General features: G+C 37.7%; 1 protein-coding gene across 2 annotated transcripts in view; it reads left to right on the top strand.

The window, feature by feature from the left end:
* EDIL3 (EGF like and discoidin domains 3) overlaps nt 1-26318 on the top strand; it is a 402449-nt gene that overhangs the window by 189964 nt on the left and 186167 nt on the right. For both annotated transcript variants that reach the window (XM_037032234.1, XM_037032233.1), the window contains one exon: nt 14970-15098. In XM_037032234.1, the coding sequence (XP_036888129.1) occupies nt 14970-15098 (129 nt within the window). The remainder of the gene's footprint in view (nt 1-14969; nt 15099-26318) is intronic.

Genomic DNA, 26318 nt, shown 5'->3' with positions numbered 1-26318 from the left:
CACCAAAGCACTATAAATATTAAATCACAGTGCAGTCGAACATGGATTATCACCACTTCTTTTAATGACTATATTACCAAATTCTATGTAGTATTAACCCAGTGTCATTCAGAGTCTTAAAACAGTGCTATTAAAGTGGAATAATTATTTTTTATTATTATCATCAAACTGAGGAGGACTTGACCATCTAATAACTTTTGTGAAGGAAGCCTTGCTGTTTTAGGAACTACAGTCGATCTTTACCAAATTCACCACAAATTTTACCACTCTTTCCTTTCTATGTAGGGAATAGTAATTCCCGTAGTTCCATAACTAAAAATGTCTCATTTATATCCGTGTGACTACTATAACATGAATTTTAAAATTTAAATGCAAAATACTGGAAAAGTGGAGGTAAAGATTTTTATAGTAATGCAAATCTGTGTTGCATATGTTAAATACTTTCATGGGTTAGAAAGTGAATTGTGTTTAATAGCTCAACATTTTTAATTAGGTTTGCAGTGCTAATAGATTGTTATCCACATTTTTAAGTGGATATCCTGACTTCTCAAATATTTACTTATTACCTTTTCATGTCTACTAGGAAACATACAGACAAGTACTCTACATAAAATGGGATGTTATTATTTCTAAAAGGCTTTTGTGTATGTGTGTATTTTTATTCACCGATACAACCCTTATCCCTAACAGGTAAACCTCGGTAGGTTCTCTAGTCAGAATGTTCATACAGGAACCAGGTGGAGATGTGTCCTAAAAACAGGGGGACTTCTGCAGTTAGGAAGGTGATGGCACACCATTGACAGTAGCACTAGAGAGATAAATCATGGGGGGAAAAACAGCCAAAAAACTTTAAGTAAATCTGGATACAGGTATATTTTTCTCAACACATTCTTTTCTGACTTTATATTTATATTTTTATTGTTCTCTCTGTTTTTCCTTTTCTCCTCATAGATTCCAAAGGAACTGAGATTGCTGAAAAATATTGCTCCTATAGCCACATAAGCTTTCTTTTGGAAACAAAAAATGTTGGCAGTTTCCCTAACTTGGCTTTTCCTTTAGGTGTGCAAAAGTGACTTCCTAGATAAAGCAAAAGGATCAACCAGAATGTTCTTTTGGTATAAAACAGCGTCACTTAAGGGAGAACATTTTCCTAATGTAAATTGCCAGCATGCTCAGTGCGTGAAGTTGTGACCTTTCTGAGCATCTTTCATCCATCCAGCAAGTATTTATTGTGTGGTAGGAGGTCCATAAAAGCAGGGTGAATTGTAAACATAATATAAAATGGAAACCCCATGTTTGGGGACCTTGAAATCTATTCAGAATGACCAAATACATACATGTGAATAGTTTATTAATAATACCAAGCAACATGTTTAATGCTACAATTCTTTCATTTTCTTGCTAATTTTTTTCCAGTTGCTTTGGCTTCTCCTTTCACTGGCCCCTTGCAATTTTTATCTCTCCATCAAATGATGGTATTTCTTGAGTCTGGGTCCTGAATTCTCTGCATTATCTCTAGTCTTTCAGTAGGCAACGACCTCCATATCCATTAATTTTCACCTGTACCCAAGGACACTGACATTTATATCTCTAGGCCACTCTCTTCAGCCTTCCTCATATTTCCTCTTGAATAATAGACCTTAAAACTGATTCATGGTCTTCATTGCCAACCTAGAACCTATGCCAGTATTGTTGTCTCAGGGAATGACACCAACATGCATCTAATGCGATGTGATATCTAGAAACCTAATAGGTCTCTTGGCTTTTGTTTCTCAATTCTGTCTACTCTCTGTTATCTACCAGCTCACCATTCTAACCTAGGTTTCCTTTCATGCTTCAGCTGGACTAGACTGATGATGCTTAACTTGTCAACTGTCATCTATATCGATCCCTTTTAAAGTATTGTCTATTCATCACACAGAATTATCTTTAAAATTAAAATTTCAGTTCCTATTACCTTATCTTTAAAATTAAAATTTCAGTTCCTATTACCCTATTGTGTTACTATAGAGTGAGGCAAAAGTAGGTTTACAGTTGTGAGTACACAAAACACAGTTTATTCTTATATTATTATTTATTAATTATTGTATTATTTTCTATATGAATGACTGTAAGCCTATTTTACCCCACTCTGTATGCCATAAAGCCATTTATTTTTGTACATGACATTTGACAGTTAGCTTGATCTGGTCCCAGTCTATCTTTGTCTTTACTCTGCCTATTCCAGCTATATCAGCCTTGACCAAGACCCTTATTCTTGTCCTGCTTCTTATTCCACAGACTTATGAGTATAGCTGTCACTGATTTGTAGCTCCTAGCTTAGGCATTGTTTTCTCAGGGAACCTCCTACTAAGGTTCTCAGGGTACAGTCTATCTTTCCCTCAGGATTCACTAAACAATTACATTTCTTTATGTGATTATTTGGTTGTTGTCAGTCCTTCTACTTGCTGAGGTTACATGACAGCAGGGTGGTCTTTGGAAGGAAATGGACATTTGAAAGAAACTGGGGAAAGAAAGGCATCTTGAAATGGGGAAGCATATGAGTAGAATCCTAAGAATAGAAACAATCTCTTTAGATGAAAAGATGATAAAATGAAAAGTTTTCAGGTGCAACATTGTGGTTCATTTTTGTGAATAGTTGAGGTAACCTTGGCCACACAATATTAGTTCAAATTTATGGACTTTGGAATTCCAGGCAGTAAGAGACTGTCCCAATAAAGAGATTATTGAATATATCATTTCCACTGAAGGGATTAAAAACTTTACTAATTATTGTTTATGATTGAAAAGCTGCTTTCTCAGAATAGAATACTTCAACTGATCTTTAAAAAACAACAGAAAGTATAGTATTTTGTTCAGTCAGTGATTACTTGGGGGTATTCTGTGGAATTATTTGGAAAACCTTGCTAAAAATGACTACAATCAAGTGCTTCAATTCAGATCGAGATGGTAAAACCCTTCACTTATTTATTTAGTTTTAAAATTATTTCTTATTTCCCTAGTATTAATTGATGTATGCATAATGGGGTAATATAAATTATGGTATCACCTTGTGAGATGTACATCTCCTACTTGAGACAGATGAAAATGATTAAAAGTAAAAGTGGAAAAGTAGTCAAATGTTGCTGTTTTGTATGTATTTCATTGTTCTTCTCTTTTTTAATTCTTGTTTTGTGTTGGTAACCTATTCTGTGTTTGGGCAAGCATCCTCTAAGCTTTCACCAGTGACTGAGAAGCGTTCATTATGTACTCTGTTTGACATGGTCATTACTTAATGCTCACTTAACAAAATTCTACATGACAGAATTATCACAGTGGGTAAGGGAACAGATGGCCAGCTGGCCAGAATCCATGCCTGCTTTGTTTTATGCTTTCTCAAGTCTGCCACAAAGAAGCCACATGCAATATCTGAGGAAGCAGTCCCAACAGTAACTTGCCTGTCCAGCTGTGCTCCCAGTGTCCTCAGCCGGGAAGTCTCAGTAGGCACTCCTCCCATCTGAATGCAGCTGGGACATTTCCTACGGGGATGTCTCTGTTTCATAGTAAGATGGAGTAACAGAAGGCAGATTCTAAAAGTAAAAATAGCAATTATTTCCCCAACTCTCTGTCACTGCCTTCAAATTTAAAACCACTATCCTGAACTTCAAGAGAAAGAGCTGAAGTGTTGTAGAAATAGTGTACCATTTTTGCTAGCACCTGCATGTAATTATCAGATTCACTCACAATCTGATATTTCACAAATTGTTGCAACATTCAGAAAAGAAAATCAGACTTGGTCAAGGCTTATTGGATCATCAAAAACTTCCATAGGTGAATGAGAAAGGCTACAGTTGAAAATGCATCCAATTATTGAACTTCAGGTGTTTGTCATAGGGTATGAGTAGTAGTTTGGATTTTTATGTTGATATTCTTAAAACTGATAATAATTTTCACTCAATCATCATACATTTATGAAGCAATGCCAAAGTATCTAGCACTTTCATTTATCATTGTTTATAGGGGTATAAAAATATAGAGTAGGGTTCCAGTGCACACATAGTATATTAGGGAACAAAAGAGGCCCACGAAATAACCAGAGGAGGAAGCAGTGTACAGTGAGATGCTAATCTGATAATCACACAGTAAGGCAGCTTGTTCAGTAGGTATCTGAAAAAAAGTGAAGAACTGTCAGAGAAAGATTGATGAAGAGCATGGAAATTATGTACTATTTAGAGACACCACATGGAACAGAAAAATTGCTTGATGCTCCTGACACTTAAACTCAGATATTTGCTTATTATAATACACATAGAAAACATTGGCCTCTGCTCTGTCTTTAATCTAGGCACCATCCTATAGGTGTGTAGGAGAGGAAACCAACCGTGGTAGCTAATGGCAAACTTGAGTATCTTATTTCTTTGTACCACCAGCTGGTATGTATTCTCAAGCCTGAATTGTATTTTGCCATCCATGGCATGTGAGTTCTGACAGATGCATCTCTCAAACACATAATTTGTAAAGTTCTGTTTGCAAACAGCTCCCTTATTAAAGAGGGCTTTTTGAGGAGTTAGAGAGAAATTGTTACACAGGTAACCAGAGCTGGTTTCCTGCAATTACTAGAAGCAAATAGAGACTTTTTTCACAGATTGATTAAAAAATCATTAAATGTCTGTTTTATCAGTTAGTTTAAATTATATTTATGATTTCTGAAGTTTCACAGGAATTTTCACAGGGGAATCATTACTCTTATTTTAGTGGCCATCTGAAAAAATAAAAGTATGATACTGCTTATCATGATAGCTTATATTTTTGATATCCACATTTTTTAAAATTTTGGGAGTGTTAAGCCCATTTACCCCAGATTTTAAGATGCACATGGGTGTTATATTACTCATCTCAACAATAAATAAATTCTCAGTTCCATATGTCATTTATTAATTTCCACAAGGCCTTTTATAACTATCCTTAATGTTCATTGACATGTTAATTTCATCTTAGAAAAAATAAAAGGGAAAGGCTGTCTTTGTCTTGTGTTCACCACATAGTGCCCTGTTGACAATAATACTCCACAATCACTCAATCAGCAAATACCATCGGTGAGTTGAAAGACACCCCAGAAAAGACAGCATGTTCTGGAGAATGAACAAAATGTGTGTGCATTGTGACTGCAGAGTAATGAGACAGATTACCATTTGGGAAATAAAACATTCAGAGCTGAACATTTCCATTATGCACGTGGTGGTTTAGGAAGCTTGTTTTGGCAGTGGTGAGAGAGATGAATGGCCATGGCCGAGCCTGGGAGACTGTCCTCCATGATAAGACACAGCTGTAGCATTACTTGTCACTTTGAATAATGATAGATCCTGTTGTTATATTAAGCTATACTAAAGTTTAATAATCTGTTTATTTATTGGGAAAAGGAAACCTACCCGCTAATGTAACCCAAATGATTATGTGTGTTCATAGAAATAATCCATGTGAAGACTTTCTCCCGGTGTTGGCTGTCTACCTAAATAACATACTGCCATTGGCAAGCCCAACTCTAAAGAAAAGTCTTAAGTGACTAAAAATTAACCCCAAGAAATCGGCATTGTTTCTTCACATTTCCTTTTATCTTGCAGTGCCCCATTATCCAGAGTGCCACCCAAGTAGGCTGTTGGCTCTCTTACTAGACACTGTTTTACATTTAAAAGGCGCTCTATGTTCAAAGATTTAGATAGATAGATAGATAGATAGATAGATAGATAGATAGATATAGCTAGAAATATATATATCACAACTATATATTTATATATGTAAAGACTATATATAAAGACTATACACACACACGCATACTCTCGCTACAGTTCAAGGCCATACAGCTTCGAGCAGCAGAAGAAAATTCACAGAGCTGTGAGAGTGCTTGACATGCCTTTATTCAAGTGTGGGCCAGCCACCCATGCTGCAAAGTTTCTCTGTGTGTCTCTGGATGGCACCTGTCCCCCAGTGGGAAGCCCCTAATTCTCTTATATACTGAATACAGACAAAGCTGGCAGGGTACCACAGAATGTTGTATAACAGTGAGGTTCTGTGCATGAGAGCCCATTCAATGTTATGGGAATTATTTATCAGGCCCAGTCTCAAGGCTGTGAAAACTCAGCCTATCTTATTTAGTTCCCCAGACACCTGGGTGAGGGAGCCTCCATTTACTCTACATGCATTTTTCCATGAAAATATATTCAACACCATCTATGATGAGAGCCAAGTGAAATCAGTTTGAACTAAGGCGTAATTGGTGATACATATGAGTGCTCTCTCAGCCGATCAACAATAAATGAGGGCTCTCCTTTCCTTAACGAACTCCACTCTATAAGAAAACAACTACTTGGGGACTATAGGGGTTTGAATAGTACTTCTCCAAAATCCATGTCTACAGGGAACGTCAGAATGTGACCTTATTTGGACATAAGTATTTGTTCTCCAAACCTCTGATAAACAAATATCACAGCCTGGGGATCAAAATGTAGGCAGGTGGTTTCTCCTGAGCCCTTTCCTTTGGGGCAGTAGAGAGCCAACTTACTACTTTGTCCTCACATGGCCTTTCTTTTGTGTGTGCTCATCACTGGTGCCTCTTTTGTTGTGTCCAAATTTCCTCTTCTTATAAGAGAAATTGCATTTTCCTAAGGTCCCATTCATATGGCCTCATTACCTTAATTACCTTTTTTAAATGCCCTGCCTCTAAATAGAGTCATACTTTGAAGTACTGGGGGTTAGGGCTTCAACATATGAATTTGGGGAAAACACAATTCAGTCCATCACAGGAGCTTTCCAGAAGCAAATAATTAAAGATCTTGAAATTGAGTCATTTTATGGATAAAGTTGAGACCTATCCAGTCTCTGGTTTACTTATAAGGAAAGGAGAAATATAGGAAAGAAGACTTGAGGATGGAGGCAGAGGTTGGAGCTATCTATGCTGGTACAAGCCAGGGAAGGCCACTAACCACCAGAGGCTTGAAGATACCAGGGAAGGTTTTCCCCCAGAGCCTTCAGAGGGAGGATGGCCATGAGGACACCTTGGTTTCAGACTTAAGGCCTCCGGACCTGGGAGAGGATACGTTTTTGTTGCCTGAAGCCACCAAGTTCGTGATGATTTACTATAGCAGCCCTGGAAAACTAATTCGGGGACTCACAAACACCTCTTCAGCCTCTCCTCATCTCAGTGCCATTCTGTAGCCTGTTATGTACAGAGTCTGGTCTTAATTCTTGAAGAGAACGTTTATGGGTAGGTATTAAAAAAATCTCTGCTTAGCCCAAGGTTTCAATTTCACATCTATTCAAATATTTTACATTCAAAGAATAATTTGTCCATTCTTTTCTAAAATTAAATGTTTTAAATTTATATATATAGTTTACCTCCCTCTATGTGCATACTAAATAAGCATAGACATTTTTCCCCTTAAGTGGCTGAATCTGCCCATTACATTTTAAAGGGAGAAAGAAGGTAGAGGGGAGGAAAAAGAATAAGAGGAGGAGGAGGAAGAGGAGGAGGGAGAGGAGGAGGAAGGACTAGTATAAAAACTGGTTTGAAAGCATCAGTCATATGAATGTTCCCAAAATAATTTCCCTTTTTTCCAACTGGTATTAAAATAGAATAGCGGTGGTTGAAAACGACAACCACCAAATCACTTGAAACTCACTCAGTATAAAACCATCACTATAATATGATAACTTTAATGTAACCTTAAGACCAGTGTTCGGAGGGAAGTTTCAGGTCACAACTCTTTTTGTTTCATTGTGCTGCTAGCACTAAAACCAGCTCTTACAATTGCCTCCTTGGCATGTCCTTATTACACAATAATGTGCCTTCATTTTTAATATCTAACTACCACTGTTTTGGGGGCACAATCTGTACAATTGACCAAGTCTGTGTACACATTCTCACAGGAGAGTCTTAACCTATTTTCTTCCTTATAATACACACTATAAAGAATTCATGATTTGAAGCATAGTCTCTAAATGTGTGAAAGCTAACGGTATTACCTATATGGGAGCAACTTCAGTTCTCTGCTGCTAGAATAGTGAGAAGAGATGCAAAACAGCAGTAAAACGAATAGAGCTGTCGCTTTTGTGTGTAATTAATCTCGTTGACATACTTATATGAATCTGCATAAAAGTGCCTGGAAAGCCTGCTGGTGAACTCGGTAGTTCATTAATATCGACCATACGCCGTCCCCGTTGTGGGAGGAGCTCCTTAAAGATCACCTACAAAAATATGACAGTGTGATCGACTTCAAAACACCCTGGAGCCTCTTGTATCTTGAAAGTCCACTTATACTTTCCACATTAAGAGTGATATCACCAAGTGCTGTCTAATCAGATCATTGGACTTTTATGAATACTAATTAGAACTGAAGCTCAAAATCACCACTCCGTAGATTTCTTTCATATACCTATAATACCCAAGAAGGCAAACTATTAAAAGAGACTTTTGAAATGGAAAGCGATTGCAATTGCCATTGTCTGTCATATTTTCTGTTTTTACAAGCTCCAAGTAGCTGAAACACTTGTTTTCAAATCTTGTACTGCAATTGCATCGTCCTGGAAACCGTCTGTTTCATACCTGGGTATGCTGACACGCTAACAGAAAAGACCTGAGCTCCCCCATACACCAAGGTTTTGTTTGCAAAAGTTAAGAATGTAGCCACGTTACAAATATTTACTACTATTTTAACTAATGAAATTCTAGAACTAAATTTCCAGAAATCATTACATAAACAAAAAAAGTGTGTTAACTCTTAGCATATAGTATATTCACAGTAAAGGGTAGCCATTTAAATTACTTTTTAAAATGAGGTACATAAACTGGATAACTAAGTACTTTTTGTATTGTAAACTCGCTCTTCTGGCTGCTGACAATTTGATTCCATTTAAATCAATTATCACACATTACTAGCAGAGTTTTCAGCACATAATAGGTGCCTAATGAATAAATGATATTTAACCTGAACTTAGAGAGAAAACAAAAAAAACTTCTATGTTAAACAGGGTCAGGGTCAGTTTCTCTGCTATACTCACAATACAAGCAACAGTATACGCTATATGTGATTATTATTTATCAGTGTGCCAAGACCTTAAAATAATACCTTCAGTATCAAAATGGAGGAGATTATTAGGTGAGGGGAAGACAAAAACTAATAAGAATTTCCTAAGATCTTTAATTCTCATGTAATTAGCCCACTTATCACTTGAAGAGAGAAACCTGAACACTGTTATGTGTCTTAAATGTTTCAGTTTAGCATAAAAAACCTTTCTGTGTGCCAAGTAAATTTTGTGAGTTGAATCCTTGAGCTAGATTTATTATGTTATCTTTATGTGCAAACTTGCATTCTGATTGTTTTATGTTGCTAGTGCTATAAGTGAATGTCTTTATTTAAGCAGGAATTGTTAAATTAGGAGATTAAAACATAATTAATGGAAGCACACAATATTGAGTTTGTCTTGATTACACATGTGCCAAAGAGTTTTGAGACATGTATTCTTATGCAAAAGTGTGCGTTCCAATGCCCTGTTATTTACAGCTGTAATGCTATTACAGATGTAATACTCTCAGAGCTTAAAGTGTATCAGGGAGAAAAACATTGGAACTTAATTATAACTTTTAAGGACTTGAATCTTGAAAGCTTACAGGAAAGTTACTGAAAGTATCCTAATTCATTACTGAGTGAAAAACCAACATACACTTACAGCTTAGAAACCTGGACTTGAATGTGGTTTAGACAAAAGATATAATGATTATAACTCTTTATTTCCTCATGCTTGCTTATTCAAAATGTATCACACACCTACTGTGTGCTGACCATGAGTCCTATAGAAAATTTACCATCCAGTCGGGAAAAGCAACATGTTAACCACTAATTTTAACACTTTATCATGAGTACTCTAAAAGAACGAAGCATATAATATCAGCTCACAGCCCAAGTATCAGTACAAAAACAAGGAAAAAAGCCTGCATGTCAGACAGGCATTATTTCTCCCTATCCTCACAGTATAAGAAACACTCTATGCATACAAAAATATGCTGTCATATAATAATATTGGGGAGATACTCATGTTTGACAGTTAATTTTAAACATAACTGAACTAGAGTACTGTTAGCAAAGCAGCACCTATCTATATGCATAATATCTAATACACCTTGACCCCTTGCTGAAAATACTCTGAAATATTTCCATTTAGGAAGTCTTTGGAGTACTGTATTATTTATAGGAATATGCTCAGTGAACTCACGCTAATTCTGTTTGCATCTGTCAAGACTAACATATAAATAAATACACAGTTTTAGTGGGAAGTATCAAAACTGCTTCCCATTAAAAGCACTGATTTGCAGTCAGGCAGATTGTGTTAAAATCTTTGATTTTCCAGTTAGACATGTTCCTTAACTTCTCTGAAGTGAAGTATTTTTTTCAAGGCTGTATTTTTTCCTTGAAAACAAAGATATGTTTTTAAAAAGATACATTCTTACAGAGCATTATAAAAAATACTATATATATTTCATGTTGGCTAGCATTCGAGGCACTCCAGACATTCAATCCTTGTTCCATGTGCCTCTCCTCATCCTCACCCTGTAAATGAAAACCACCAAATGTTTGTGTGTAAGAAAAATTCTGTAGTCACAACCTCTGTGATAGGTCATCTTTTCTCTGAGACCCAGGTGTCAGCTGAGGTCATGATATCCTTTGGGGTGTAAGTAAAATGAGCTCCAGCTCCCTAACTCACAGCCTTTGGGACACCCGGAGGTAGCACCCAGGTGGCTGGACAGGCTTCACCCACACCCTCAGGAAATATCTAGAGTGTCTAGGACTGCAGATGTTTCTGTCAACTCTGGCTTCGGGTTCCTGTAGCCATGGATTCTTGAATGCCTTGGTGTCAAGCGCTGCAACACTGTTCCTTCTGCAAGGATGAGCCGGGGGAATAGCATAGCGCTTTTTCTAAACCCCCCACACAGGTCTGTGTCTGGCAGACTTGAGTGTAGATTTGGACACTCCAGCAGAACAATTCACATAGTATCTGTGCAAACAATGTCAGCTTGAAACGTAGACATCATGATTTTTTACTAGCTACTTTTCTTGATGTATTACAACCTCACAACACACTGCCTGACCCCTTCTTTTCCTAAAGTCTACTTCCAGCTCTGCTTTGGGGGTCTTCTCCCCTGGGTTTCCCCATCCACTCCCAGTAAAGCGCTGCCCCTTATTATGCAGACACATCCTCAACTCCTAGGCAAGTTCTACTTTTCCAAAGATGCAGTAGACTTCAGTCAACAGTGTCATCTATCCCAAGATCATATTCACCCCTTCTTCTTAAAAGTGACTTTAATAAATCACCTTCCTTGGAATCACAGCTACAACTGCTTTTAAGAACTGGCAGAGGTCTTATTAGTTCACTTTTTTTTTCCTTAATCCTTCTCTCACCCAACTCTGTGGAAGGGAGAATGGAAAAAATTTTTATTTCTCATATAAATTACACCACTCTCTTGAGGGGTCAGGAATAGCTTAATCATTTTGCATTTTAATAACTTTTTTCCTCTGAGATAAGATTCCTTAAACCCAATTTTCCTCATGTAGCTGCTCTTTTGGGGGGAGGGATATCACTAAATTCTGACTAGGCTTTGTTTCCTCATGGGCAAAATTGGAAGATTGGAGGATGTATCTCCAGGACTCCTTATTTGTTTGATATTATGTAACCCTTTGACCATAATCATTTAGATTTATTTCGCCTTTAGCAGTTTATGTATGGTTTTCATTTCCAGTGAATACGAAGTTAAGTCACGTATTTTTCTTATTTTGAAGTGACCAGATGAATGAAAAGTCAATTATCCTTGTATTTTATTCTCTCTACCTAATTAGTCGATTCTCTAATGAATATCTGTTTTAGAACTACAGAATCTTAGTTTGAGGCCTAAACGTATCCCTCATAGATGTTTGTTTGAGAAGTATTATTAAATCCTTCTGACCTTTATTTTCTTTTAATTGTAAAAGAGAATAGTAAAGACAACCACCTCGTGGGGTTACTGTGAGGAATTAATTAGATTATTTAAGTGAAAAGAATTTGTAGATTGTAAGGCATCATCAAATGTTAATTCATTTGAAAGGATGAAGGAAGTAGAAATTGAGAAAGATAGAGGAGAGTTATATTTGATAGCACATTCTGCATCTTTTTTTGTGGGGACAATTTATTATCCACTAGGGACAAAAATGATTATTTATCTGTTTACATGCACAGAAATATATTGAGATGGATACATAATATATTAGTTTGCTGTTTTCAAAATGTTTAACATTAAGCATCATGAATGATGTGGAGGAAAACAATTTCAAAAACTTTGAGGCCCATATTTATTACCACAATCTACCTTGAGACTATTTTTAGTATAGATAGCCACACAACTTACTATTTTCTGAATCTATCTATGGAATTTGCATTTAGTTTGATTGATCAAGTTTTCTGATTTAAACTGTTATAAGTATATATATACATTCTAATATATATAGTGTGCAACATGTAATATATAATAGAAAATAAAACATATTCAATGTCTTAACAATAGAAGAAAATGATTCATATTGCCACAAAACTGATCATTGGCAATGCACCTTCCTCCTGTCTCAATCACTGGCAATGTACCACCTCAATAGCAGGAGTTGGTTGGTTTGATTGACATGTACTGCACAGCACAACACTGCCTACTCAAGTAAATGTATTGGTATGGAGAAATCTGGAGGAAAATCACAGATGCATGGATTTCTTTTCACTTTTTAAAGTCAGCCTTATCAAGAAATGAAGATCCAGACACTACTGAGTTGCCGCATTGTTTCTTATTTTACATGTATCTTTATTCAGTGCTTCAACTGTTAAATTTCCCAAAATTTTAAACTGAAAAACACCAAGTGTCAAAAATAGCTGTTGGAGAAATAGAAGATTTCTTGCCTCAATGCAAAAAGACGGTGTTGCCCAGCCCCTAACTGGTTCCTGTCCTTGACGTCCTATGGCACTGTTTAAAGTGATAATGGTGAATTTCCTTTTCTTTTGTTTTATTTTATGCTGTTCAGTTACAGTTGTCTGCATTTTTCCTCCACCACTCCCCCCACCCTAGCCAAGTTTACCTCCCTCCCTTGCTTCTACCCTCCCCCTTGGTTTTGTCCATGTGTCCTTTTTAGCAGTTCCCCCAAACCCTTCCCTCCATTATGCCCTTCCCCTCCCCTCTGATTATTGTCAGATAGTTCTTAATTTCAGTATCTCTGGTTATATTTTGTTTGTTTTTTTCTTTTATTGATTATGTTCTGGTTAAAGATGAGATCATATGGTATTCGTCCCTCCTAAGTGCCCATCAATAAATGACTGGATCAAAAAATTGTGGTACATGTACACAATGGAACATTACACAGCAGAGAGAAAGAAGGAGCAACAGTAGGGATGGAATTGGAAAGCACTATGCTAAGTGAAGTAATCCAGGCAATGAGGGATAAATACCATATGATCCTTTTTTTTCCCATAAGACTTTAAATGGCTTTGGCCCATGCTCGAGTACTATTCACTATTGCACTTTTCTGATAGCCTTGCCTAATAGAGCACCCCCAGCTGCCTGAGGTTACTGGGCCCTCTTCTTGGGCCCAGTCTTTTCACCTTCCCTTGAACCATTGTTGTTGTTTTTGTAACTAATCTTCCTCCAGGACTCTGGAATTTAGCCCTTCATACAAAATCAGATACTTGGTTTAGTTACTCCTGCATTCTTTTTTCTAATATATACATCTTAACTTTCTTTTCAGTGATTTCTCGTTTTCTACCAAAGGTGTTTTACTCTTTCCAATTTTAAAAATGACAGCATTAGAGTACACTCTACATTTTCCTTGGTCTTCCTTCATTGCCCAGTGTGAGCTTTGAGCTTTTTCTTTCTTAAGCTTGTCTTTTCTCTTTTTCACAATGTCCATTCTAGATTCTGCCCTGAGTCCATTCACAATTTTCAAAAAGCCAACTACAAGCCAGAATTAAAGGTACAAAATATTCATTGGGAAATACTTGTGATGGACAAAGGGGAGAGGGAGCAAGAGTAAGTGGGATGACCCTTCAGGCTGTGACATAAGCCTTTCACCCCCGAAGGGAGAAAAGAACAGAAGAAAGAGTGCCTATGAAAAGCCTCAGATTTCCATGCCATTTCAGAAAACCTCAGCCACACCAAAGGGACATCCAGAACAAAGAATGTGCCCAGGTTAGGGTAGACTGGCCAGCTCTACACCCCACGGTGCTGGTAGCCGATTGCTCATTCCACAGGAAACTGAGCACCACACTTATATCACAGGTACCAGTAACTCTGGTGAACTTAACTTTCTTAAAGTTTAGAAATGATGATTAGCCTGTCTTCTCTATGTTTTCTACTTTTGACAAGCTACTTCGTGTAGATCGGCAAAAGTTATCGTTCTTCAGTAGGAACCATCACATCAGCCATCTGTGTCACCTGACTTACATGGTTACAGTCATTCACAAGTTTGTTCTTTTACTAGCAGGACACAAAGCTCCCCAGTGTTTGTAACTGCAGAAATTGCCATTCAGTATTCATTTATAAACATGCAAAAGATATTTTAAAATTTAAAAATCTTAATAACAATACATAGTGCTGATATTTGTTGGCACACTTAGTGTGTGTCAGGCATTGCTCTGAGTATTTTATATGTATGACTTCTTCAAATCTGCATTATTACCCTTTACGGTAGGTTCCAGTAGTGTTGGTATATAACAGAAGGTGATACAGAGGTGCAGAGAGGTTCATTAAGTCCTTTAAGACCACACAGCTAGGAAGTGGCTAGACTAGGGTTCAAACCCATCCCTCTCCAGACGCCACACAGCTAGTGTACTTCCTGAACCACTGCTCTATAGAATAATTAATGGCAAAATGTTGACCCAATGTCTACTTTAAAGCATATGCATTACGCAGTGAAATTTTTCTTGTCTTTCAGGTCCCTGCATTCCTAATCCGTGCCATAATGGAGGAACCTGTGAAATAAGTGAAGCGTATCGAGGGGACACATTCATAGGCTATGTTTGTAAATGTCCCCGAGGATTTAATGGGATTCACTGTCAGCACAGTAAGTTATCCACGGTCATTGTGCTTTTATTCTTATTGATTGCAAAGTGTACAAGCCATTATCATTCTTGTTTGCAGTGGAAGGATATAGCATCTTTGAGCCAAGAGCCTGGGCCGTGGGCTGCTTCTCTCACACTGAATACACCGCTTTCCAGCCAAGGTCTCTGGGACTGCCAGTCCTCCCCGTGGCAGGGGCTATCCATCCTTTGTTGTCCTCTTCAGTAGCATTTAGCCACACTTGCAAAATGTTGCTCTTGATATTAAACGGGTACCGGTCGCTTTCTTTCATACTTGCCCTGACACTACACTCTTCAAGTTTTCCAGATATAATTCCATGAACTAGCTTCAGAGACGGTACCCAGAAAAGAAAACACCCCACCACCCTGTGTATAAGCCACTTTCCTCCTTCCTAACGTAATGGTATTTTTAGCATGAAAATCTTTGAAAGTTCAACAAATGTGGTATTTGCACTTCCCTTTTTTATCCCCATTCTTATTTTTCCTGGAAAGTTAAATGAAATATTTCCACTTGTGATGATTTCTTCTTAGAAGTAAAGCTCAACATAAATGCCAAGTGAGTGCATGGGTCTTTAACTTCTTTAAGCTTTCAGCAAGAAGGGAGGCCACAATGGACTATATGCTGTCAGGGCAGGTTTTTTCGCAGAGGCTGCAACTGTGTTGAGTCTTGATGGAGGGATAAAGTGTTGATCAGAGGGTGGAGAACAGGGGAGTGGGTGGCACATGGTGGGAGGTATGAGACTTGGAGCCCTGAGTAGTGGTAATTAAGACCATGATGTCAGGAAGGAGTAAGCCAAAGCTGGATATGTCAGCCAGAGCCAGATTTCCAAACACCAGTAAAAAATGCAGTATGTCTCCTGGTTCTGAGACTTTGAAGCATTTTATACTTTTCTGAAGACTTGTCATTACCAGGAGATTATGGAATTCCTGTAGAAGCCTGTTGAAGGACAAAGGGCATTTGTGTTCCTTACAACTGGCATTTGTAATTGTCTGTAAGAGCTCAGATCACCAATGAGGAACTGAGAGGCTGCTGATTTTCTCCGCTTGGGTCTTGAGTTGCTAAGGCTGATTCCTCCATATTGTAGCATCACTGTGCAGCCTTCATACATGAATACCTCAACATATCCCCAGAAAGATGGAGATGTGAGCCCCAAATCCTGGTTGCCTTTCATTTTATTTACATTCACTCTATCCCACAAAGACAGTGCTACTAACTTACTTATTAACAAAACACACAGTATGTCAGACCAGTGCTCAGAGGGAGACAGTCTAGCTACCCAACTTGAACTCCTCCATTCAGAGTGGAGAACACACACACAAAGGAATCCCCCCTTGACATGGAAATGGAATTTTCAGAATGGGCAGTTGCTCAGAGTCAGGAACTGCACTTAAGGGTCATATCATCCTAACGTTCTCTTGTCTGTGCCATAGGATCTCAGAAGGGAGAGGGTAAGCGTACACAATGGCAGATTCTTACTGTCAGGAATTCTTAAGATGTGTGGAAGCATCTGGAAGACATGTGTAGACTCTAATGCCACTTAAACGTTTCCTATTTCCTAGCCCTTTCATCCCAACCTACTGCTGATGTCAGTGTGAAGCTGGGGTTGGTCCTTAAACCAGAGGTTGAGAAACCCCTAATCTAAGTTCCAGCTAATAATACCTGTAGAACAACATAAAATCATCTTCACATCTCTTGCCTTTGTTTTCTTCATGTTATGAAGAAATGTGTGGTTTCAGTTATCTTTAGTCACCTAGAAGTTCCACTGAAGACACCAAGTCCTCATGTGTTTTTCCCAGTGTAAGTGAGACTGACTCCCATGTGTTGGCTGGCTGTGAGTTCTTTCAACAGAACGATCAGGTTTGAAGAAATAGAACAAATCATTCTTGTCCCCATTCTCCACTCACAATAGAAACCCCAATTTTTCCTTATATCATATTCAAATAAGCTCATTAATACAAATAATTGTGTTCAATTTCAAGGCTTATTTTGAAGCACAAAGAAACCCTCCCCCTTAACAGCAGTTGATCTCCAACAAGATCTTAAACTCATGGTAGGAATTGCAATGGAAAGCCCTAGGCTGAGCACATCAATTTAGAACTGGGATTTTGTGGTCCCTGTCTTCTGAAGGGCATCACTGTTAGAAGCCACAGAGAACGGAAGGAAAAGAACTGGATTTGGAATCAGAGACCTGGATTTGAGACCTGACCTTTGCAGTTATTGGATAAGTGACCTTGAGCCAGTCAAATGACCTTTCTTCAATTGAAGACATATAAATGGAGGAATTAAACTAAAAATAGATTATCTTTGTTTCACACAGGCAAGGAGAGTATTATAACTAAATGGGTGGCTCACTTACTGTCCAAAGGTTAACAAGCCTTCCACTTTATAGATGAAGTTGAAAAGGATTACATACTGGAAAGACAGATTTAAAAGTGCTGGAATCCTTGAGAGCTTTTCTAGGTGGGTTAAAACAAAAGTAGCTCTTGTTTTTTGTTTTTTTTTTAAAGATTTATTTATTTACTTACTTTTTAGAGAGAGAGAAAGGAAGGAGAAGGAGAGGGAGAGGAACATTAATGTGTGGTTGCCCTTCATGTACCCCCTACTGGAGATCTGGCCCACTACTCAGGCATGTGCCCTGACCTAGAATCAAACCAGCAATCCTTTGGTTAGCAGACCCGTGCTCAATCCACTGAGCTACAGCAGCCAGGACAAAAGTAGCTCTTTTAATCCTCTGCAAGAAGTGCTAGATATTTGGGTTTGTTTATCCCAGCGGTGATATTTTTATGCCACAAACATGCTCTAAAACTTTGTTGCTCAAGGTATGGCTATGCATCAGCATTGCCTGGAAGCTTGTTAGAAATGAAGATTATCAGGTGCCACTTCAAACCAACTACAGTGATCCATGTCAACACCCAAGCATAGCAGAATTAAAATTTGAGAAATATCTCCAGGGCTTTTAGTGGCTAAAAGTAATCATCTCATAGATTAATGTAGCAACTTTGTGCTCAATTTCATAGCAATGAAATGGGAGCTCCTGTTGTTCTATATTTTTAATAACATCTTTGTCAGTGGTTTGGATTTTAACTAGTACATATATTTTTGTGGTGATGAAAATAGCATGAGATTATAACTTTATAAGACCAATAATAATTAGCAATAGTTTTTTATATAGAATTGCCAAATTATACATGTTCTTAAAATGCCATACAATGATGTGAAACCTATGTACACACACAAGCATAGATGAGGTCTATCCAGAAAAAGTCCATGGGTTGTTAATATAATGAGGATGGTTTCCGTGACATTGCTGTAACCTGACAGCCATGGAGAGTGGACTGGAATGCACATGTGTGAACAATGATGACTTCACTGTATTAGTCATATTAGTCAGTGGGAGTGGCACATGTCATAGAGTGAGCATGTGTACTGTGTGGCCATCACATTCAAAATGACTGAGCCAAATAGAGCAACAAATCGGCATCATATTTTGTGTTAAACTTGAACATTCCTCTGTGGAAACTATTCAAATGATTCAGACGGCCGCCACTATGGGCAAACTGATGACTGGCAGCTTCATCACAACAGCATGTCTGCTTATACATCATGTCTGGTGTAGAGTGTTTTGGTGAAACATTGAATCACCCAGGTGACTCAGGCCCCCTACAGCTCAGATTAAAACCTTGTGACTTCTGACTTTTCCCAAAACTAAAGTCACCTTTGAAAGGGAAGAGATTTCAGACTGTTGAGGGGATTCAGGAAAATGTGATGGGCCAGCTAATGTCAATTGGGAGAACTGCATGAGATCCCAAGGTGCCTACTTTGAAGGGGACTGAGGCATCATTGTAATTAGATACAATGTTTCTTGTATATTGTATCTTCTTCAGTAAATATCTCTACTTTTCATATTACATGGCTGGATACCTTCTGGACAGACCTCATATATACATGTACGTGTACGTTTGTGTATGTGGGTGAGTATAATTATAAGATGTAACATACAGACTGAAATAAGCACCAAAATTGTTTAGAGTGTAGACTTTTCAAAGGCATTTAAAAATCAGTTTTTTATTTATTAATTTAATTAGTTACTTTTTAAAATTTTATTTATTTAATGGTTGTTCAAGTACAGTTTTCTGTCTTTTACTCCCATCCCAGGCCACCCTGCAGTGTTCTTCACCTCCCTCCCATTTCCACCCTCCTTAGTTTTTGTCCATGTGTCCTTTGTACTAGTTCCTGTAAACCCTTCCCCCTTTCCCCTGAAATTTCCTCCCCTCTCCCCTCTGGTCACTGTCATCCTATTTGCTATTTCAGTGTCTTTGGTTATATTTTGCTTGCTTGTTTGTTTTGTTGTTTAGGTTCCTGTTAAAGGTGAGATCATATGGTATTTGTCTTTCACCACCTGGCTTATTTCACTCAGCATAGTGCTCTCCAGTTCTATCCATGCTATTGCAAACAGTAGGAACTCCTTTCTTTCTGCTGCATAGAATTTCATTGTGTATATGTACCATAGTTTTTTATCCATTCATTTACTGATGGGCACCTGCTTGCTTCCAACTCTTAGCTATTGTACGTTGTGCTGCTATGAACATTGGGGTGCATAGGATCTTTTGGATTGGTGTTTTAGGGTTCTTAGGATGTAATCCTAGCAGTGGAATTTCTGGGTCAAAAGGCAGGTCCATTTTTAGTTTTCTGAGAAAATTCCATACTGTTTTCCACAGTGGTTGTACCAGTCTGCATTCTAGCCAGCCCCAAATGTGGTTTTCTGTTAAAAGCCACATTTGGGGCTGGTTAGAAATAATTATACTTTATTTTCTACCTAGTAACAAATCTAAGGCCTTAGAAAAGGACCATTTCTTTAATACCAGAACTCTTTGCCTCTCTTACTTGGGATTGTATTCTGTACATTCTTCCTCACCTACAAACAGTTCTGTAGCTTTTGATTCTTTTTAAGAGCATATGTTCTTGGTTTCTATTCTTTGAGGAAAGAGAACTATTCTAGGTGCCCACCAAGCCCTGAAAGAAAAAAAAAGGGTCCATGTATCAGATTAGCTGAAGATAATATGCTTTCTAGTCCCTTTGTCCACTGAGAAAGTTGGCCAAGAAAATACAGAATCTAAAACGTTCTTCTTTGTTTATTTTGATAGCTACTGTAGATCAGTTTGGAGTTCATTTTATACTGTTGATTAATGGATTCATACATTCAACAAATATTTATTGGGGTCATGAATCATTTTATTTGTATAATTTACATGTTTCACTTTTCTCAGAGTTAGTGAGATTTGCTGTTTTGAAGGTCACTGCTAATTGGATTAATTACATATTTAGCAATTACATATTTTCCCTGGTTGGTGGTGCTTGTTAAACATATGGAACCTGGTCCCACTTCAGCCCTACTGAATCGGTATTCAGTACCCTGGGTGTAGTTAAAGCAACTGCATGATCCTTTGAGGCACCAGGCTTGAGGACTACTACTTAAAGAATGACCTTTGGTTTCCAAATCATACTGGCAGAAGCAGGCTGTTTGGGGAATGATTCTGAATTACACCTGTGTTTTTTGGTGCATTTCTCTTTGGATCACTTGATGGAGAGTCATTTAGCATTGAATAATTCTGTGCTTCAATTTTCTCACACAATAATTCAATTCAGTTCAATTCAACAAACCCTGAGAACTTTACATCGCATTATATTCTAGAAATAACATGTTTGTAAAAATTGGAATCAACAATCCTTTTCCTTGTATTCCTATGCACAATGGACTAACACTTCTAAAAGATATTTGGAATTGCTATCGGTTCTTAATTTTTCCCTCCTGTGAAAAAAATTTAATTGTATTTTTTTAGAAAAAAATTGAGTGGGATGCTCCATTTAGAGTCTTATACTTTTCTATAAGAATTCCTCTCTTAACATCATTAATTCTAATAGGTAATCGTTATTTTTTAAATTACTCTTTTTAAGTTTGGCTTGATGTCCTCTTTATTTTAGCTTTCCCACTAGAGAATGAATTTGCCCTAATAAAGTATTCACTTCAAAAACTTCACCTGGGATCATCACTAACCCTGAAAACTTACGTGTCACTTACATGAGTTAAGTATAAAGAACTCTAAAACTTTGACCATAGACTCGACTCCAGCCCCAAAAGGTTTGCTGACTATAGACTAAGATTTCAAATTTTGCTGTTCTCTGATATTTTTGCAGGTCAGTGCTAGCTCCCTTAACTCTATAAGCTAAAGGTTCTTAAACTTGGTGTACGTATGAATCATCCGGCATTGCACATGAATATGTAGACCCCTCTTGCTCATTCACAGACATCCTGATTCAATAGATTTAATTTTGGACCCACTTCCGATTGTTAACAAGTACCCTAGTGCATCTGACAGTAACGATTCTAGAACACTGGTTCTCTGACTTGGCTGAACATTAGAAACAACTGGGGACCTATGAAAAATACCGAGGCTTGCCTCCCACCCCAGAGATTCTGATTTAATTGAGCTGGCGTATCGTCTAGGCATCAGGAGCTTTAAAACCTCCCCAGATGATTCTAATGTGCAGCCAAGGCTGGGAGTCTGTATTCTAGAACCATACTGCAAAGAGTTATTATGCCTTAAAGAGACTAAGCAGAGAAATACCCAAAGAGAAACCAGGCTTAAGGTCACAAATGTAATCTCAACCTTATTGAATTTTGTTATTCAAGCTTTGCTTACTACAATAGAAATCATCTTCCATCAAGAAACCTTAACCAGTTGAAAGAATCAGGCCAGGAAGATAGTAACTTGCTATTCTTAGGAAATATATATTGAATGAATATACATTCTTAATGCATATTTTAAATATATATTGAGTGAATATATATTCTTAAAAGATATATTCATTCATCTGTCTTCAGTGGCCAGAGTTCCAAGGCATTTGTATTGCCTTGATTTCATCCCTTGTAGAAGTCTCATGAGGAACACTGTCCTGGCAGCTGTGTGTAATGGGTATTTACACAGAGACAGTATTCCAATACAGGCTGCTTGTGATTTTTGCAATAAAATGCTCATATTCACAAACTCAAAATGTTTGAAAATTACTATTTAAATACCAGTTAAAAGTTCTCCCCCCCCTCCCCCCGGTTACTAATTAAAAGAAACCTGATTGTCAGGGAAACCTAAACTCTGAACAGAAATATCTTAAAGAAATTGTACCAGAAGGTTATACTCATAAAGGTGGTATATTTACACCAGTAAGACTGACTTTCTGGAACTGATTCATCTAAGATTTTAAAAAGAATCTCTCCAGCCCTGGCTGGCATAGCTCAGTGGATTGAGCGCGGGCCTGTGAACCACACGATCGCAGTTTGATTCCCAGTCAGGGCACATGCCTGGGTTGCAGGCCAGTTCCCAGGAGGGGACTCACGAGAGGCAACCATACATTGATACTTCTCTCCTTCTCTCCTTCCCTTCCCCTCTAAAGATAAATAAATAAAATCTTTAAAAAATAAAAATAAATAAAAAGAATCTCTCCAGCAATAGAGATGGTACCACAAATACAGACTTTAAAAATTGTTGCCTGTAATCCAAATTTCCCAGTTCTCCCAGCTGGGGGTGAGCTTAGCACAGATTTCCAAATTCCTGTTGCTATAGCTGCCCATTCCATACTATTTGCCTCTGTAGAACCTCATTCTCTCCTGAAGTCCTCTCCAGTCCTGCGAGCAAACAATTCACTTAATCTACACATCGGACAAATGTTTTGTGGGAGCTTACACACTGTTTTACCAGGCCGCCACAGTGCATAGGAATGAATGCGAGCTCCTGGCTCTGCTACTGGTCCCACCTCGAAAACAGGGCTGAGGGGCAGGCTACTCTGCCTCCCGCTGGTGATTGCCCAGGCAAGTGAGGGTGCACAGTCTGAGGGGACATCTGGACAAGTTGAGCCATTTTAAGGACTTTGGGCCGCACTGTGTTTCTTGGCACTGGAAGGCCATGTGCCTTTTTTCCAGAGAGCCCTCACATTCTTTCACTACTTAGCCTTCCTGCTACCTGCCCTAAGAGCTCTTTTTCTCGGGGTTCAAACTGACACCTCAGGGAGGTTGCAGGACAGGGACTGTGGCCACACCTCTTATCCTTGTATTTACTGTTTCTCCCAGGGATACTCTGAAGATTTGTTTCCCTACAATCAGTTATAAAAACAGTAGCACCTGTGCACCAGTGCACACATCTCCATAAGGCTCAGAAGTGCACGTATCCAATAAGTAGTATATGCTAATACCTGACTCTGTGCTAAGTACTGTTCTGGACATTGGGATGTAGCCCTGAAGCAAAGCAACCAAGTTCCTGCTATAATAGGACTTCCATTCTAATCAGGGAAAAGAGTTAATAAAAACAACAACATATTTACTGTACAGCTCAGCAATTGCACTCTCGGGCATTTATCCCAGGAAAATGAGACTCAAGTTCACACAAAAATCCATATGTGGATGTTCATAGCAATTGTGTTTGTAATAGCCCAAAGCAGGAATGGACACAGATATCCTCCAACAGGTGAATGGTTAAACAAACAGTGCTATATGTGTGTGCGAGTGTGTGTGTATATATGTGTGTGTATATACACACATTTATATATGTATACACACATACATACATACTTATACATACATACATTCTATGAAATGGGCACAACTCAGCAACATAAAGGAAGGAACTTTCTCCAGAAAACTTAAGCTGAATATGAAAAGCTAATCCCAAGAAGATATATACTAGATGATTGCAACTATATATTTTGAAGTGACAAAGTTTCAGAAATGGAGCACAGGGTTAGTGGTTTGCAAGCTTTGAGGGTGGTGGTGAGTGTGGTTCAAACAGACAACATGAGGTGACCTTGTGGTGTTGGCATGGTTCAGTGCATTGGCACAAACCTACAGATGAGATCCAATTATATAGAATTACTTACATTCACACAAGTGAGTAGAAGTGAAACTAGGGAAATCTGCCCTGGCTGGTGTAGCTCAGTGGATTGAGCACGGGCCTGTGAAGCAAAGGATCGCTGGTTTGATTCCCAATCAGGGCACATGCCTGGGTTGCAGGCCAGGTCCCCAGTAGGGGACACATGAGAGGCAACCACACATTGATGTTTCTCTCCTACTCTTTCTTCTTCCCATCCCCTCTATGTAAAAATAAATAAAAATATTTTTTTAAAAAGAAGTAAAACTAGGAAAATCTGAATTAGATCATTGTATTATAATATCAACATTTTAGTTGTGCTTTATATTTGTTTTGCATAATGTTAAGTATTGAGGATAACTGGATAAAATGTACATGGATCTCTATTATTCTTCTACAAATGCATAAGAAATGCATTGAAATAACCAACAGTGATTTTAATATATAATTAGTTTAAAAAGGTAACTTGGTAACAATATATAATAACAAGTGATGTCAAGTACCAACATGTGTTGTAAGGATAGAGACTTGCAGCTAAGTTATCTGAGTGCTGCTTTAGAGCATGCCAAAGAAGTTTTCTCCCATCATGTCTCTTTGAGCAGAGACACGAATGAAGGCAGGGGGCCAGCCCAGTAACCAGATGGAGCAGCGAGCTTAGAGCCCTAAGAGGGGTGTGCTTAGAACATGGTGAGCAGAGGAGAAAGGGCCAGAGGAGGCCTGGGCGGTAGGTGACGTAGGGCACCATAACCCATAGAGAGGACTTTTTATTTTATCGTAGTTGTGGGGGAAACCTTGGGAGGGTGGAGAGGACATGGACTAACTTCTGTCTGGACAATGACTCTGACAATGGTGAAGAATAGGATCTGTTAAGGGTGAGAAGGGAATACCTGAGACCAGCTGGGAGATGTTGGGGGCTTGGGATGAGGTGGGCATGAGGACTTGGAAGGAGCTGAACAATGCTCAGATTTGGAAAATAGTTTGAAGTGAATCAAACTAGGACCATACATACTTTTTTTGCTAATGAATTTTAGTGTTATAATTTAAAAAAAATTCTTGTCATAGTCCTGGGCAGTATAATATATTATTATAATTTCCAATATGCCTTGTTATTGATTTTTGTTTCCTGCTTTTAACAGCATCATTAGGATAAAATCTAGAACTTTAAATAAAAAATACATAATTTATACAGAAATATGTATACACATATACAATCAATACCTTAAATATATATTATGTTACTTAAGATATGGTACTTTTAAATTTTGATATTTTTGAAAGAGCCACAAGACCAGATACCTTTAGATATATTCTGTAGCTTTATCTTTTACACTGGCTGAGTCTTAATAGTAAAATACAATATATTTTAAAGAAAACATTATAATAGAAGTAATATATAAATTAAAACTATTATAATTACATATTAACCTATAATAATGACTATAAAAATGGAACTTTTACATTTTAATGGGACATTTGGAAATCACAACTGTATTGATAGATATTTACCAACAGCAGCTTTTGGAATATAACTTGATTGATTTTGTTCAAATGATTCCTAATTGGTTTTGCAATCATGCCATAGACTGTAAGTTTAGAGAACTTTAGGGCAATATACTTTGGAAATAAATTATTCTTAGATATTCAAGAGGTTTTAATCATTTTATAAGATATATCTTAAATTAGAACATTTCTAAGATAATTGTCACCCCAAACATGAAAAAGGCTCTTCTAGGGGTGGAGGAACTGCTTCTGTTTCTAGATAAAATGAATACAGTTTATTTAGAACAAGTGAATGCTCAAAATGGATTGCAAACAGAGAGGTAGAAGAGGCCCAAACTTCAGTTCTTCCTGTGCTATTGATAAGTCATATGAACTTGAACTAATGATTATGCTAAGCCTACATTTTTTTTCATGTGTAAAAGAGAAATAACTGGGCCCTATGCTCGTGTTTAGATCCATGTTGTTGATGCCTCAGCAATTTAATGTATGTTGTGGTATATATAATTAGAAGTTCTGTGCATCCTAAAATATCACTATTATTTCTATGATTAATTTTCAAAATACTTTTTGTCTAATAGTGGTAGAATAAATTGGTACCAAAATGAAATTAAATAAATACTCATTTTATTTGAGTTAATTTTGTAGCAAAAAGGGTAGAACACTAGATGCCTTAAAAAGCAAAGTTTTATAATTGAGAGTGTGTACCGTCTCAATAAGTAGGGTGAGAGGGAGGAAGAGTTGAAGGAAGAGGGAGAGAGAGAGCTACTGTCTTAGCTGTCTGCTTTCCT

The sequence above is a fragment of the Sturnira hondurensis genome, unplaced genomic scaffold, assembly GCF_014824575.4.
Source record: "Sturnira hondurensis isolate 20B ecotype Veracruz unplaced genomic scaffold, ASM1482457v3 Scaffold0021354, whole genome shotgun sequence".
Classification (NCBI taxonomy): Eukaryota; Metazoa; Chordata; class Mammalia; order Chiroptera; family Phyllostomidae; genus Sturnira; species Sturnira hondurensis.
This window is presented reverse-complemented; position numbering and strand designations above follow the sequence as displayed.